Source organism: Xyrauchen texanus, chromosome 31 (assembly GCF_025860055.1).
Source record: "Xyrauchen texanus isolate HMW12.3.18 chromosome 31, RBS_HiC_50CHRs, whole genome shotgun sequence".
Lineage (NCBI taxonomy): Eukaryota > Metazoa > Chordata > Actinopteri > Cypriniformes > Catostomidae > Xyrauchen > Xyrauchen texanus.
In genome coordinates, this window is record NC_068306.1 from 1,048,179 (window position 1) to 1,065,859 (window position 17,681).

Here is a 17,681-nt window from a genome sequence, read left to right on the forward strand (position 1 = left end):
ACACACACACACACACACACACACACACACACACACACATAAACAAATTATATTTGTATTTATTTGGTATGTTTTAATTTTGCTGTCATGATGATTAAACCAAACACGCACATTTATATCATCTCGGAATAAGTTATGTTGTTTAACAGATCTGTTCTTGTGTATAATCATATAATAATGTTTTAGAGTTTGATGAATGTCAGTCCATTATAATGATGATGTTTTTGTGTTCAGATGTTCATCATGAGAGAGAGCAGGTGGATGTGATTCATGCTGGAGAACAGCAGATGCTGCAGACACCAGTGAAGATAGAAGTGAAGCAGGTGGAGATAAAAGAAGAAAATACAACAGAAGAACAACAGAGTGATGAAGATGCTGGAGAACAGCAGATGCTGCAGACACCAGTGAAGATAGAAGTGAAGCAGGTGGAGATAAAAGAAGAAACTACAACAGAAGAACAACAGAGTGATGATGATGATGATGAACAGCAGATGCTGCAGACACCAGTGAAGATGTGTTCAGTGAAGCTGCTGGACTGCAGGAACCTGATGAAGATGAGAGGAGAAACCACAGCAGAGGAACAACAGAGTGATGAAGATGATGTTGATTTTATTCCTGCAGGTATGTTTCTGGGATGTCAGTTGTGATGTAAGTTTCAGTCACCATTTACTTTAATTGTTTAAAAAAAAAATTTGTAAAAATGAATGGAGACATTCAGTCTGTATGTTTATTGTAAAGGGTTTAAACAATGTTTTCCATGCTTGTTCAATGAACCATAAACAATTAATGAACATGCATCTGTGTAACAGTCATTAAGACACTAACAGCTTACAGATGGTAGACATTTAAGGTCACAGTTATAAAAACTTAGGGCACAAAAGAGACCTTTCTACTGACTCTGAAATATAGCAAAAGAAAGATTCCATGGGCCCTTGCTTATCTGTGTGAACTTAGGCATGCTGCATGGAGGCATGAGGACTGCGGATGTGGCCAAGGCAATAAATTGCAATGTCCGTACTTGGAGACGGCTAAGACAGCACTACAGGGAGACAGGAACCAGTTACAGTAGGAACACACAATCCGTGCTCAGACTTTCCACAATAGGTTGAGAGAGGCTGGACTGAGGGCTTGTAGGCCTGTTTTAAGGCAGTTCCCAACCAGACACCACCGGTAACAACGTCGCCTATGGGCACAAACCCACCTTCGCTGGGCCAGATGGTGCTGGCAAAAAGTGCTCTTCACTGACGAATCGCCGTTTTGTCTCACCAGGGGTGATGTCAGACTCGTCGAAGGAATGAGCGTTACACCAAGGCCTGTATTCTGGAGTATTTGTGATGGAGGTGGAGGGTCCGTCATGGTCTAGAGCGGTGTGTCACAGCATCCTCAGACTGAGCATGATGACATTGCAGGCAATCTCACTGCTGTGTGTCACAAGGAAGACATCCTCCTCCCTCATAATGTACTCTTCCAGCAGGCTCATCCTGACAGGACCCTGGTGCAGTCCATGAGGAGGAGATGCACTGCAGTACTTAATTCAGCTGGTGGCCACACCAGATACTGACTGTTACATTTGACATTTTGACCCCCCAAATACATTTGTTCAGGGACACATTCCATTACTGTTAGTCACATGTCTGTGAAAGTTAGTTGTTGAATCTTTTTATGTTCATACAAATATTTACACGTAAAATTTCATAAAAATAAAAGCAGTTGAAAGTGAGAGGACGTTTCTTATTTTGCTGAGTTTAGAATCACTTAATTACAAACTTTTACTTTTTACTTTCTGATTGTTTACTTGAATACTCGATACTGTCAAAGATCAAGCAGAGTTTTTCTTAATTTTGACTTTTGTTCTATTGTTTTATTTTTTCTGTTGCTAGTAAATTCTTTCTTTGTTCTTTATTACTGATTGTTTACTTTAATTATTAGGCTACTTGAGAACTTAAACGAAGTTTACTTAACAAAATAGTTAGTGTTAGTTTCCGTTGCGTTTCATGGAGTTTGCGCTTCTACCGGCTAAAATACTCTGAAATGAGTTGTATCTACTCCGCATCTATTGTCGCATCTCTGAAAGTAATGGTATCCATCCATCCATCTTCAACCGCTTATCCGAAGTCGGGTCGCGGGGGCAGCTGCTCCAGAAGGGGGCCCCAAACTTCCCTATCCCGAGCCACATTAACCAGCTCTGACTGGGGGACCCCGAGGCGTTCCCAGGCCAGTGTGGAAATGTAATCTCTCCACCTAGTCCTGGGTCTTCCCCGAGGCCTCCTCCCAGCTGGACGTGCCTGAAACGCCTCCCTAGGGAGGCGGCCAGGGGGCATCCTTACCAGATGCCAAACCACCTCAACTGACTCCTTTCGACGCAAAGGAGCAGCGGCTCCTCATGGATGACTGAGCTCCTCACCCTATCTCTAAGGGAGAAGCCCGCCACTCTTCTGAGGAAGCCCATTTCAGCCACTTGTACTCGCGACCTAGTTCTTTCAGTCATGACCCAACCTTCATGACCATAGGTGAGGGTAGGAACAAAAATTGACCGGTAGATCGAGAGCTTTGCCTTTCAGCTCAGCTCTCTTTTTGTGACAACGGTGCGATAGAGCGAGTGCAATACCGCCCCCGCTGCCCCGATTCTCCGGCCAATCTCCCGCTCCATTGTCCCCTCACTCGTGAACAAGACCCCGAGGTAATTGAACTCCTTCACTTGGGGCAAAACCTCATTCCCTAGGGAGTAATGGTATTTAAAATATTATTATCTGTAGAGTTCATTTTTTTCAAGCTAACTAATAGCGATGTGCACGGAGGTTCGACAGTCGGTTAACCGTTTGACATGACACTATACGAATACCAAAATATTTGTTTATTCTACACATGCGTCTGCACATTCTGCATTTGAATTCAGATGTTTACATATACCTTAGCCAAATACATTTAAACTCACAATTCCTGACATTTAATCATAGAAAACATTCCCTGTCTTAGATCAGTTAGGATCACTACTTTATTTTAAGAATGTGAAATGTCAGAATAATAGTGGAGAGAATGATAGTTTCTTTCATCACATTCCCAGTGGGTCAGAAGTTTACATACATTTTGTTAGTATTTGGTAGCATTGCCTTTAAATTGCTTAACTTGGTCAAATTATTTGGATAGCCTTCCACAAGCTTCTTACAAAAAGTTGCTGGAATATTGTCCCATTCCTCCAGACAGAACTGGTGTAACTGAGTCTGGTTTGTAGGCCTCTTTGCAACTTTGAAGTACGCCAAGGGTTGTTGTCCATTTGGAAGACCAAGCTTTACATTTTGGCTGATCTCTTGAGGTATTGCTATTTTGTGAAGTGCACCAGTCCCTCCTGCAGCAAGGTGTTGTTCTTCTTGCAAGCCTCACCCTTTTTTTTCCAAGCATAACGATGGTCATTATGGCCAAATAGTTAAATTTTTGTTTCATCAGACCAGAGGACATTTCTCAAAAAAGTAAGCTCTTTGTCCACACGTGCACTTGCAAACTGTAGTCTGGCTTTTTTATGGTGGTTTTGGAGCAGTTGCTGCTGCTTTGCTGAGCAGCCTTTGAGGTTATGTCAATACAGGACTAATTTTACTGTGGAAATAGATACTGTAGTAGTTTTTCATGCCAATTTTGTGAAAAATCACTCAGCATCTTTGGGGTTTTGATTTCAGAAGAATAGACTTTATTATCACACAATAAAGCCGAGTTGCCTACGGTGGAACCACAGTACCAACAACAACAACAACAACAACAACAACTGAACCATCTCTGGTTTGGTTTTACTTAAATACACCTCCTCAAACAAGGTGGGGCTTACATGCATTATCTATCATCCTCTTCATTGACTCTGGTCTGACCATATTGAGAAGTAAAAAGCCTCACCATATATTTTCTCAGCAGTCATGAGAGCCCCCCCAAGTAATGCTATTTATGTTTCTGCACACACAGTCACATAGTCAAACATATGTGAGCACACATTCATCACGTCCACAGGCCTTTACACACAGTAAACTGCATGTTTGCCCCTCAGACATAACTGTGGTATAAATCAACAATGTTTTCATTGATTACTCCTGATTAACTTGATAAAAAATATACTACATATTCCCTCCTCTGTGACTTTCTATAGTCACAAATTAACATATTTAAGCATGTACGTGCTCCTGGTTTGGTCTTGTTTTTGGTTGTCACAGTTATGTAGATTGCATTAAACAAAATATTCATCCTAATTTTAGGAGTTCTTGCTTGTAGTGTAGATGTCTTCAACCCAGATGCTTTGCGCATCGTATAGGATCACCCTTTGGGGAGAGGTTAACCAGCACTTACACCCAGGGCGTGGTTCTTCATATCTTCTTATATATTCATTGAAAGAATCAACTTCCTCCCAAGTTGGTCTTTCTGTCCATTCAAGGTAGTTTCCATTGCATTGGGCCATTCACATCAATCAAAGTCATCTGTTTTACTGTTGCTTGAATCCAAAATTATTTTACCAATGATCACACACAACAGAATCTTATTCCTTCCAAAACGTTATTATCCAGATATTATATTAATTTTAGTTAATTGTGCACCCCATTTCTTTTGGCAATCAGGCCATGTTAATTTTTAGTCACCACCATATATTCTTTTCCATTCTTCATTATTATTAAAATGTACATGAGTTCAATAAAAGCATAAACAAAAATAATTTCCAATCGTAATTCTTCATCATGCAAACAGTCCCAGATTTGCTTAATACTTCTTTAATAATTTAGGCACTTCTTTGTATGCAACGGTTCTCAAAGCTTCATCTCCAAAATTGATCTATAATTGGTCTCCTACACAGGGTGTGATCCCCTGATAACACAGTGATAGCATGCTTGTTATTCATCGCTGTGATAAAATATTTTAATAAAGCGGTTATTAAGACACAGTCAGGTTGAGTGGAACTCACAACTTCTGGCAGGTTTCTTCTAGACCTCCCTTTTGATGCTTCTTTCCTAAAAGCATCCATCCACTTCCTTAAACCCAGTTCACCCTTCTTGGGCATGTTTCCAGGGCGGTGGCGCCCTGTCTTAGGCAGCTCTCATTTTGCAAATGGAGAGTCTTTACCCATCATTGGGTCGTCACCTCTTGCCACTGGAGAGTTTTACCCATCATTGGGTTATCATCTCTTGTCTCTGGTCTCGGTACTGCTCAGTCTTATTATCCAATCTTTAATAATCTGGTATCAGCAAACAGATATTTTCCCTTGCTTCAGGGAGTATCACCTGAGAACCATCACAGCCAATGGAGCCATCTACAACTGCTCAAACACTGAGACAGTCCAAAACCTGGTTAAATTCACAAAGCATTATTCAAAGTTCAGCAATCTATTGAAACTGTCCAAATGAAAAGTAAAATGCAACAATTGAACTCATTTACAGTTCACTAATTTCCATTCAAGTTGTTATATTTTCTCCTTTGGCAAAGGTCATAAAAGACCTTGTCTCTTGGTGAAGACTAACCATCAGAACAAATCAAAATACAGGGTCGCCTCTGTCAAGCTTCTAAGATGCTTAATTTAAATCATCACTTTAATTTAATAATTTCTAAGTAGTTTTAGAACCTACATTTATTTTCCAGAAGTGCATTCAACCAAGTCTCTTATCTTATGAGCACTTCACTTCAAATTGCCCTCTGAAAATAACAACTCTTTAATCATGATGTGGAAAGCTGTTTGAACCTTTCCTTCATATTACTGTATCTAACATTATTGTCAAATCACATCATTTTCCATATAAAATAAAATAAAATCAAAAGAAAATAAAACAATTTAGTGATATGGTTTTAGCCCACTTAAAAACTTAAACTGAGAGTGAGAGGGAAAGAATTTGAGGGAGAGATTGCACTCCTACACACTGTTGTTACAGTTATTCCCTTTTTTTTTCTTAGAAAATCACTAACACATTTGTAATTCTACAACAGTGAGAATAGTGATAAATGTAATTTAATAAAATGATATAATCAAATATATTATCTGCTTTCAACCTTTGCCATTGTAAATCATCTTCAAGAAAACTTCTAGAATTTCTACTTCTCTTATCCCTTCCCTCCTCGCGCAATAAAATTAATGCGCATTTGTATTCAGACCATTGAGAAATTTAAGTTTTCGTTTTAAATCAATAAACTTTCTTATGATTACTTTCTTCCTTTTCTTACTATTTCTCAGGAGAAGGAATTTGCATTATGTCAAATAAACCAACATAAATCACCTTTTTAAATTAACAGAAAATAAATTAAAGATTTTAAACAAAATAAAATAGTAAAGTGGCACAATGGAAGTTCAGACAAATATCTTGTGTTTTGCAATAATTGATCAGTAAAATACATTATGTCCTTCGAATTTCTTACAAGTCTCATTTTTTATATCCTAATGTTATCATCCTTTAATAATATGATTTTTCAGTTATTATCCTCTTATACTTATCAGCATTTCATGATCAATTATTCAGTTAAATAGTAGAGACAGATGTCATTGTGCATAAATTGTATACCTCTAAAATTGTATTTTCATGGATGTAACTCAAAATAAAAATAGCTTACTAGAAATAGACACTTAATTAACTCCTTGCAGTACTGATTAATCTTTTTCTTTAAAGTGAGGGTAGTCTTTGGACAATTTAGGGGAGTAAACAATCCAATATGTTACTCTTACTTTGCCATTAAGTTTTAATGTTTAACCTTCACATTAACAAATTCGCAATTAGATGCTGGATTTAAATTTAGACCCTCAGAACAATTTAGACATGGATATTGCACCCATGGATGGCATTTGGAGAATCAAACATCCAATTAGTCATATATGACTGAAATCAACTTATCAAGAGAAATTTGAATCCACAATTAAAACATCAATTTAGTAATGATTACCAGCATTCATGATAGTAGGAGGGCCAATCATATAACCGCCCACATATTGTATTTTTCAGTCTTTTTTCCTTTTCTCCGGACTTTCTCCTGTAACATAAGCTTCTTCAATAAATCATCTGGCTCAGCAATCTGCAATGGTGAGAGACTGGTTCCAGAATGAGTTATTGAAATGACTTACACAATGCTGACTACAGAGAGATTAAAACATAGTTAGCATCAATTTCACACAGAATAGACACATGAACACGAAATTATTTATGATATTCAATTTAATCTTAATGTTTCTCTATGAGTTTCACCCAGTACCAATTACCATGTTTTTCCTTAGCATTATCAATATTTTTTCAATAAACTACACCACATATTGGGACTTATTTCAATTTTATCTGGCATGACTGGTCATAGAACAAACCCAAGAAAAAACTTCTCTGAGTAAATTTGAAACATAGAGAACATGCAATGATTTAAATCATTCTTAAATTTATTTTCTTTAATTCTAGTCTCAGTGACAACTTTCAGTGTACCCATGATCAACCAATGCCTACACTGTATATATTAAACAAGAAATAAAAGAAAAATGTCTAATCTTAAAAGAATCTGCTATCTCTTTTTTCTAAATTCGGGGGCCCCCTGTGTTTGACTAGAGACATTATGGTTTAACCTCTCTGTCTTATTTTTGGTTGATCAAGTTTACACCAATAAAGTTGCACAAACATGTACATTGTTCTCCAGACATATTTAAACACATCAAAAATAAAACATATAATCCTGTGTTTTTATATATCAAGACATTATAGTTTAATTTAATATTGTTAAAAATGTTATTCTCTCATATTGGACTAGACAGAACATAAAACAGACACATGAATGTGAAATTTTCACATTTAAGATTTACTTTTCATATTCCAATTTCAAAATCCTTCTTTCTAATCTCCCTTTCCCATTTTCTGTGGCTTTGACAACTACTGGCCTCACTACGAGAAGTACTATCCACATTCTATCTATAGTATTTGGAGCTGACCTTTGGGAGTTGACCTTTGGGGTCACATAGGGAGGTATTTTTAAAAAGGATCCTGTCATTTTACCCTCCTCTGCACGCCTCAGCTTTTCCGGCCTGCCTCATATTTCTCAGTGAATTTTAAACTTTCTGGATATAGCTCTTACTTTATTTTACTCTTATCTTTTCATTTATTGATTTTTTTAACCTTTTAATCTAACTGTCTTTCTAAATCATTTTCCTTATCTTCTTCTAATATATGAATTATTATACCCCATACATGAATACATTTCCTATATGTTTGTCAATTTACTTTTTAGGATCAGTTTTCATATAGATTTTAGTTCTTATTTCTCCACTTGTTCCTTCTTCATTTTTACTTAGCATATAAAAATGAAAACTTATTTTAGCACCATTAATTTAGATAAATCAATTCATTTAGAGAATAAATGAATCTTTTATTTTTTTAAATGTATTTCCTTCTACACTAATATTCAACAGCAATGTTTTGAAACAATTTTTCCAATTTCTTTCACCTTTACTTTTTAATACACAAAGTTCATTCACGTCACTTTATTATTTATTTATTTCGCTTTCTCATTTCTTTGAGATTTTACACAGTGGACTTCTAGATTTTACTCTTTCCACTGGAGTTTTACCTTATGTAATATAACAACACTTATCTTAAATACACCTTTGTTTAAATTCCAATTACTTAGTTGACTTCATTTTAATGCTATACACTGGACTTAAAGCTTTAATTCTTATTCTCTTTATTTATTATTTTATTTTTCTCCTAGCTATTTTTGATTTTTCAAACTATTTTTAATTTCTTTATCGTTGTTTAATTTTTTATTTCAATTTCAAATGTTTTATTGTTACTTGTCCCTGTGCTTTAAAGGTTAAACTTTAAGCACAGATATCTCTTTTGACTTCATAACTTCCCTGTATGAAGTTTACTTCTCTTCTGTGACTGGCTAGTTCAGAGGCTTGTCATATTTTTCAGCTGCTAGTCTAAAAAAAACCTCACAACTAAGAGTTAACTTTCTGTCTATGCAGCAAAGCTGAGTCTCTAACTTGGTCACACACCCAACAATATCTCTTGAATGTATAGATTATCTGCATGAAGTCAAATACATTTCTATGCTACAGTCTAGTTTAGGAGTTATGTTCTAGCCCATTCCAATCAACAGCTGCTAGACTAAGAACAGCCAAGACTAAATGTTTTCCAGCCAGTTGTGAGTTAACTTTTTGATATCTTTTTTCCTAATTTCGTTTCACATCTATATTATCTCACTGTTTTTATTCATTTTCTTGTTGTTTGTTTATATTCTATTAAATGTATCTTTCTATCTATATATCTTTATCATTGGTTTTATCTCCATTTTACAACCAGAATATTTATTAGGTGCCTTTTCTTCCTGTTATATCAGCTCTTCTCTGCCTCCATATATTGATGGAAGGTTGAAAATAGCCCAAATATATTTTCCCTGCTGTAAATTGCATATATACACCTTACCATTTATGCAGCACAGGCTGATATTTTGGAACATTTTTAGTTTTCTATATTTTAACAAAGTTAATTATTCCAAAGTTTCTCAAGACAGGCTTTCATTCCAATCTTTATACTGGGCTTATGTCTGTACTCAGTCATACACTTCCATACACACTTGCTCTTCACACACTTTCAAACACAGATACAGATACTCTCACAAACCACAGAGATGACCACACTTTTTACAAACACAAGGCCTTTATAAACACAGAGCTCTTTAAAAAAAACATTCTAATTTTTGCAATTATTATTATTACAATTATTATTATTCCTATCCTATGTACCCTGCAGGATTTATTTTATTTATTTACTTTTTAATCTTTTACTGCCTATTCAGACCTCTTTAATTAATATTCTACAGAGCGGTATCCACAGGGAAATAAATAATATTTTCCCTGCCTATTCAGACCTCTTTAATTAATATTCCACAGAGCGGTATCCACAAAGTAAATAAATAAATATTTCTTTGCCTATGCAGTCCTCTAATTATTATCCTGTAGCTTCGTACTATAAATTTCCTTAATTATACTATTATTACTTCTTAAACTTTATCCGCCGTTATTTACTGCTATTGCACCTACACCCTTACTAGTAAATAAAAACAGATCATTGCATGCAATTATGTCTTCTGGAATCAAAACCCTTTATTCTTTTTGTCCTTTTTGGTTTAGAAGAGCTTTCTGAGTGTTCTTACCACCACAGGCAAACTGGCAAGTAACACAAACGTTTATAAGCAAAATATGCTTACCTCTTAATGGTGGCCACCGTGTTTGTGTTTGCTTTCCCAGCCAGACCGTGATGTAACGACTCTGCTCTCTTCTTCCCTGTTCGGGCGCCAATTGTAGTAGTTTTTCATGCCAATTTTGTGAAAGATCACTCAGCATCTTTGGGGTTTTGATTTCAGAAGAATAGACTTTATTATCACACAATAAAGCCGAGTTGCCGATGTTGAAACCACAGTACCAACAACAACAACTGAACCATCTCTGGTTTGGTTTTACTTAAATACACCTCCTCAAACAAGGTGGGGCTTACATGCATTATCTATCATCCTCTTCATTGACTCTGGTCTGACCATATTGAGAAGTAAAAAGCCTCACCATATATTTTCTCAGCAGTCATGAGAGCCCCCCCAAGTAATGCTATTTATGTTTCTGCACACACAGTCACATAGTCAAACATATGTGAGCACACATTCATCACGTCCACAGGCCTTTACACACAGTAAACTGCATGTTTGCCATTCAGACATAACTGTGGTATAAATCAACAATGTTTTCATTGATTATTCCTGATTAACTTGATAAAAAATATACTACAATACCCATGTACCTGATTCCTCTAGCATCTTTACAAGGACCTTTGCTGTTGTTCTGGGATTGATTTGCACATTTCGCACCAAACTACATTCATCTCCTTCCTGAACAGTATGATGGCTGTGTGGTCCCATGGTGTTTTTACTTTTGCATACTATCTGTTTGTACAGATGAACAAGTGGTACCTTCGGCATTTGGAAATTGCTCCCAAGGAATAACCAGACTTGTGGGGGTCCACAATTTGTTTCTGAGGTCTTGGCTGTTTTTTTTATTTTCCCATGATGTTTAGCAATGAGGCAACGAGTTTAAAGGTAGGCCCTGAAATACATCCACAGGTACATCTCCAAATCAGTAGATGACCTATCAGAAGCTAATTGTCTTAAGGCTTGACATCATTTTCTGGAATTTTCCAAGCTGCTTAAAGGCACAGTTAACTTGGTGTATGTTAATTCTGACCCACTGGAATTGTGATATAGACAATTAAAAGGGAAATAATCTGTCTGTAAACAATTGTTGGAAAAATTACTTGTCATGCCCAAAGTAGATGTCCTAATGACTTACCAAAACTATAGTTTGCTAATAGTAAATATGTAAAGTGGTTAAAAAATTGTTTTAATTACTTCAAACTAAGTGTAAGTACTTTTGTGGGTACTTGAAACACTCCAGTCCAGCAGGTAGTGGAAATTGACCAGAAGTTGTTTTGCAAACCACCAGAAAACACAAGAAGAGCTAAAGTTTGATCTCTCAGTTTGGAATGCTTTCAATGTTTTTACATTATTTGTGACATTTGTATTTATATTAAGTATATTTTTTATGTCCCGGTTTCAGCCTGGTAGGCTCACTGATTGTTTTCATGCAATTTCTTGCTATTGTCTCTGCTATTGTTTTCAGAGAATGGAAGCAATTATTTTGCGGTGCACATTGATTTGATGATATTTTCATTCTCGTCTTTTAGTAAATCAGCTAAAATGTATCTGTTACCATGGCAATGACATCATGTGCTTGGCATGCACGCTCTTTGTTGTTCTGTCAGTCAGTGCAAGAAGAAATGCACCAATATGAATGAGTTTTCAACAACGAGCTGAAAGAAGCAGATACATTTCTTCGTGCAACACATGAAAGCAAGGTGTTTTACTTCCACTGTTAATTTTCCTTTGCCCAAGAACACTGAGGTAAATCAGACAATGTCACGTTCAGACAGCTACTGCCCTTTTTATGCAGTACAAGCACTTAAATGTTGAAATGTCTGGGGTTGTGTTTTGAATTTTAGGTTCCAATGTTGTGAATTTTGTGTTAAAATGTGTACCTGACTTTATTTATTTCATAATTACTTTTGCAATATGACATCATATGGATAGAATAGGCTACACAGAATTTGTACGTATAAAAAAAAAGCTAAAAATGTGGTTAAATCTTGAAAAACCAAATCTAAAATAAAATATATATTTTCACAAACTACATAGCTTATACAGTTGATTGCAGGAGTTTGCTACAAGTTTGGCACATTTTGGGCAGTTTCTCCCATTCTTCTTTACAGGACCTCTCAAGCTACATCAGTTTGAAACATTACAGTTGTGTATAGCTACACAGAAATAAAACATTTCCTAAATTAAACATGTAACTATCTAGGGTCTTTACGGGATTTGATGATGAATTCAGTGAGGTGCTAACCTACAAATGTTTTGTACCCCAGATATTTTTCCCAGTGAGTAATACATGAACTGTGTTTGAATGTTTATTTAGACTGATGAAATTAAAAGAATGGTAAATCTCAGAACTTTATGATCGTACCCCCATTGTCACCTCACATACCCCAAGGGGTATGCACACCCCATTTTTGGAAACACTGTAGTAGAGGAATATAGCTGATGAAATTTTTCTGATCAGAAGGTAAAAATGATTTCCACATTCTGGTGGTTGGGAGCAGAGGTATTCAAGCCTTAATATACTTTCTTAATACAAGTTAAAAAGTCATTGAGATCTTTTGAAAGTTGCAAGTGTTGCTCAAAATATGACTCTTCATGTGCTCCCTAGACATTTGCTATTAGAGAACATATTGGCATATTGTGTTCCCTTCAATTTTATTCCTAAATTTTCTGTAGTTGGTTTTAAAAAAAATCTTAAATTTAGCTTTATAAAACCTAAAGGAACCCTGTATAAATATAATCCTTTTGCACGGAAAAAAAAAATCACAAATATATACTAGACATTTGTCATGTTCTGCAATTAAATTGGGGTTAAAAAATTTTTTTTTTTTTAAATTTTTCCCTCTTGAATTGATTTTTGTCAACTTATTGTGTTTATTGTAGAGCTGATGGAATTAAGAGAAGAACGTGAAGAGCTGAAGGAAGTGGAGTGTGTGGCTGCTCATATGTGCTTTGAATGTGGGAAGAGCTTTATTACTGCCGGCAACTTGAAAAAGCACCAAATAATTCATACTGGAGAAAAACCTTACAAGTGCTCACACTGTGAAAAGAGTTTCACTCAGTCAGAAACCCTGAAAACACACGAGAGAATTCATACAGGAGAGAAACCATACAAGTGCTCACACTGTGGAAAGAGTTTCACTCAGTCACAAGACCTGAAAGCACACATGACAATTCATACAGGAGAGAAACCTTACAAGCGCTCACACTGTGAGAAGAGTTTCACTCAGTCAGGAAACCTGAAAACACACGAGAGAATTCATACTGGAGAGAAACCTTACAAGTCCTCACACTGTGAAAAGAGTTTCACTCGGTCACAAGACCTGAAAATACATGAGAGATTTCATAAAAGAGAAAATTCTTACAAGTGCTCACACTGTGGAAAGAGTTTCACCCTGTCAGGAAACCTGAAACAACACGAGAGAATTCATACAGGAGAGAAAACTTACAAGTGCTCACAGTGTGGAAAGAGTTTCACTCAGTCACAAAACCTGAAAGCACACAAGAGAATTCACAAGACCTGAAAACACATGAGAGACACCATACCACTCAGGGCCTGAAATTCATATATGAAAATGTGGAGGGAATTCCCCCTTTAAGGCCTTGATATATATTTACTATGAAATGAAAGAGTGAACGGGTGCGACATCATATCTAGTTACCTTGCACCCCCACTTGGCTGAGGAATGGGGTAAATTGCATACCCAAAATAAAAGGTTTACTGCTCATGAGTTCCTTTGACTACACACATAATCAAGTATCTTTAGAAAGATCACACTTGAGACTTTACTATGAAATCATTAAACTACTTAAAAAAATTACTTTTTCTGTTACTAACACAGAGATAAAGTTATCTAAAAAGAAATTTTAAAGTGTTATAAAGTATGATTTTTATTTTTATAACACTTTATAATTTCACACTTATTATGAAATGAAAACACAATGCTGTGGGATAGACACAACACAACAACTACTATAACAAAAAAGGTATGGACTTCCTGCTTTGTTTTTGTATTGTATAGTGCATCTGGAAAGCACTTCACATTTTGTTTATGTTACAGCCTTGTTCCAAAATTGATTAAATTCATAATTTTCCTAAAAATTATACAAACAATAGCTCATAATGACAATGTGAAAAGTTTGTTTGAAATCTTTGCAAATTTATTAAAAATAAATATTTACAGCCTTTGCTCAATAGTTTGTTGAAGCACCTTTGGCACCAATTACAGCCTTTTTGTGTATGATGCTACAAGCTTGGCACACCTATTTTTGGGCAGTTTCTCCCATTCTTCTTTGCAGGACCTCTCGAGCTCCATCAGGTTGGATTCAGATCTCTCCAGAGATGTTCAATCGGGTTCAAGTCTAGGCTCTGGCTGGGCCACTCAAGGACATACACAGATTTGTCCCATAGCCACTCGTTATCTTGGCTGTGTGCTTAGGGTCGTTGTCCTGTTTGAAGATGAACCTTTGCTCCAGTCTGAGGTCCAGGGCACTCTGGAGCAGGTTTTCATCAAGGATGTCTCTGTACATTGCTGCATTCATCTTTCCCTCAATTCTGACTAGTCTCCCAGTTCCTGCTGTTGAAAAACATCACCACAGCATGATGTTACTACCATGTTTCACTGTATGGATGGTATTGGCCAGGTGATGAGTGGTGCCTGGTTTCCTCCAGACATGACGCTTGCCATTCAGGCCAAAGACAAACAATATTTGTTTCATCAGACCAGAGAATTTTGTTTCTCATGGTCAGAGAGTCCTTCAGGTGTCTTTTGGTACACTCTAGAAGGGCTGTCATGTGCCTTTTACTGAGGAGTGGCTTCCGTCTGGCCATTCTACCATACAGGCCTGATTGGTAGAATGCTGCAGAGATGGTTGTTCTTCTGGAAGGTTCTCCTCTCTCCACAGAGAAATGCTGGAGCTCTGTCAGAGCATTACACCAAGGCCTGTACTCTTGAGCGGGATAGATTTCTAGGTGGAGGGTTTGTCATGGTCTGGGGCTGTGTGTCACAGAATCATCGGACTGGGCTTGTTGTCATAGCAGGCAATCTCAACGCTGTGCATTGCAGGGTAGATATCCTCCCTCATGTGGTACCCTTTCTGCTGGCTCATCCTGACATGACCCTCCAGCATAACAATATGTTCATGATACTGCTCTGATACTGCTCGTTCTGTGCATGATATCCTGCAAGACAGTAGCTTCAATGTTCTGCCATGGCCAGCGAAGAGCCCGGATCTCAATCCATTGAGCGAGCCTGGGACCTGTTGGATCGGAGAGTGAGGGCTAGAGCCATTCCCCACAGATATGCCTGGTAACTTGCAAGTGCCTTAGTGGAAGAGTGGGGTAACATCTCATAGCAATAACTGGCAAATCTGGTGGAAGAGATGCACTGCAGTACTTATTACAGCTGGTGGCCACACCAGATACTGACTGTTACTTTTGATATTCACCCCTCCCCACTTTTGTTCAGGGACATATTAATTCATTTACATTTATGCATTTGGCAGACGCTTTTATCCAAAAGCAACACACCACATTATGAACCTATGGAATGTAAACTTCTACAGAGGATCATGTGTATAAATTCAGTTACTATTTTGTCTTGTGGAATGAATGGGAATATCAGATATGTCAAATGTCTTCAAGGCAGTGCTAAATAAAAACAACATGCAATTTATATGATCCATAATTTTTTTAGGGCATTTTTAGACCTTTAGCTCATTTGGTTTATAATAGGAGCTTAAATTGTCACAATGTTACATTTTCTTCTTCGTTCGGTTAGCTTTCACAAGGCAACATTTAAAAATGGACCAAAACTGTGTCAACACAAGTAACCTACAAGCAAACTGTCCCATTATTGGTAGAACTGTTTGTGCACCATTGATAAACCAGTTAAAATGTTATACCTGTTAAAATTTTGTCAACCGTAACACATTTTTAAGTGTTCTTTATGTCAAGCTCATGCAAAACGTCACTACATTGCATTGGGCAGAATGCACATCCCAGTCAGAGGAAATACAGTTTATCCTAAACAGGAATGAAATGTGAATATAAAATTTGTTGCATGGTTATTTTTGTCCATCATTATTTGCATTACTTCTGCTTTGAAAGCCTGTAGAAGCCATATAATTATTGCATTTTCTAATCTGCCAAAAAGTTGCTGATGTCATCCTACCTATGTTTTGCAGCTATCTGAGAGCAGCGATCACACTAAAATTACCTCAGGAATCATAAAGTGTTTCCTATTTTATACATGAAAATATCTAGGCTATTTACAGGATCTGCATGTGTAGATGCATTTATTTTACTGCTGAAGTTACATGAATTGGGTTTGAATGCTCACTGTGAAAAGAGTTTCACACAGTCAGACATCCTGAAAACACATGAGAGAATCAATACTGGATAGAAACCTTACAAGTGCTCACACTGTCAAAAGAGTTTATCTTGGTCAAAAACACTGTAATCTGTAGTGGAATACATTTCAAAAGTAACCCTCCCAACCCTGGCGGGGGCTCTTGTATGTGTTCATGGACTGTACGTGGTGATAATGTTAGAGCTAGGGATCTTAGTACCCGGAGAGCAGCCGAAGGCTCGGGGGACCGAGGTTGAGCCGGGTGATCAGAGGACTGAGGCGGATCAGGTGGGACTGAGGACCAAGGCGGAGCCAGAGGGAAGGAGGTCCCCAGTGGAGCTGAAGGTGGAGCCAGGTGACCGATGGTCCAAAGAATAGCTGGAGGGACAAGGAATTCCAGTGATGCCAATAGTCTGGAGGACCACGGCGGAGATGAGCGGACCGGATGGCGAAGGCGGAGTCCAGGGCTCGGAGGGCCATGGAGGAGTTGGAGGGTTGACAGATCCCCTTGTCTGTGAAGTCCGCGGGCGATGGTCGGGCCAGTGACTTGGAGAGAACAGGCTGATCAGGAGTCGCCGTCGATGTCCTGGGCAGAGCCAGCAGAGGAGAATGGGCCAGGGTACTGGATTGAATCAGCAGAGGAGGAAGGGCTAGGGTACTGGATGGAATCTGCGGAAGAAGACGGGTACTCTGTGTGGGCACATGGGCTTTTAGAGGCGGGAGAGCTGGCTCTGGGACGGGTCAGGCTACAGGCACTGGCTCTGGGACGGTCGAGGCTAAAGTCATGGGCGCTGGCTCGTTAACCGTGGCAGGTATGGGTGCTGGCTCATTAGCCGTGGCAAGCTTAGAGGGAGGAGCCGTGGGAGGCTTGGTTACAGGGTTTGGCCCGGGGTTCACACCATATCCCACAGGGTTAGGGGAACCACTAAGTTCTAGAGCTTTCTTCACATATACACAGAGTTTCTACCCAATTTGTGAAAAATCACTCAACATCTTTGGGATTTTGATTTCAGAAGAATAGACTTTATTATCATACAATAAAGCCGAGTTGCCTGCAGCACAACTAAAGCATCTCTGGGTTTTGGGTCAATTAAATACAGTCCTCTAACAAGGTGGGGCTATTCCTATGCTTTAACCCTGGTCAGA

The 17,681-nt window shown here is 37.7% G+C and overlaps 3 protein-coding genes across 5 annotated transcripts in view; 2 read left to right on the top strand and 1 right to left on the bottom strand.

Annotated features, from left to right (window-relative positions):
* Positions 1-17,681, top strand: part of LOC127624967 (zinc finger protein 883-like) — a 212,482-nt gene that overhangs the window by 93,214 nt on the left and 101,587 nt on the right. The gene's annotated exons all lie outside the window — the stretch shown is intronic.
* The window catches only part of LOC127625016 (zinc finger protein 501-like), a 617,707-nt gene that overhangs the window by 38,409 nt on the left and 561,617 nt on the right, over positions 1-17,681 (bottom strand). The gene's annotated exons all lie outside the window — the stretch shown is intronic.
* Positions 216-16,589, top strand: LOC127625506 (uncharacterized). Its single transcript, XM_052100830.1, has 4 exons — positions 216-621; positions 955-1,065; positions 13,069-13,143; positions 16,477-16,589. Exons 1-4 carry the CDS (start codon positions 216-218, stop codon positions 16,587-16,589), a joined length of 705 nt encoding a protein of 234 aa, XP_051956790.1.

Excerpts from the sequence above, each read along its gene's own strand:
- LOC127625506 (XM_052100830.1), top strand. The coding sequence starts at position 216 with ATGATGTTTTTGTGTTCAGATGTTCATCATGAGAGAGAGCAGGTGGAT. Across the intron at positions 1,066-13,068 it reads GGAGACAGGAACCAGTTACA|AGCTGATGGAATTAAGAGAA; the intron begins GTAGGAACACAC and ends TGTTTATTGTAG. Across the intron at positions 13,144-16,476 it reads TGCTCATATGTGCTTTGAAT|ATGCATTTATTTTACTGCTG; the intron begins GTGGGAAGAGCT and ends CTGCATGTGTAG.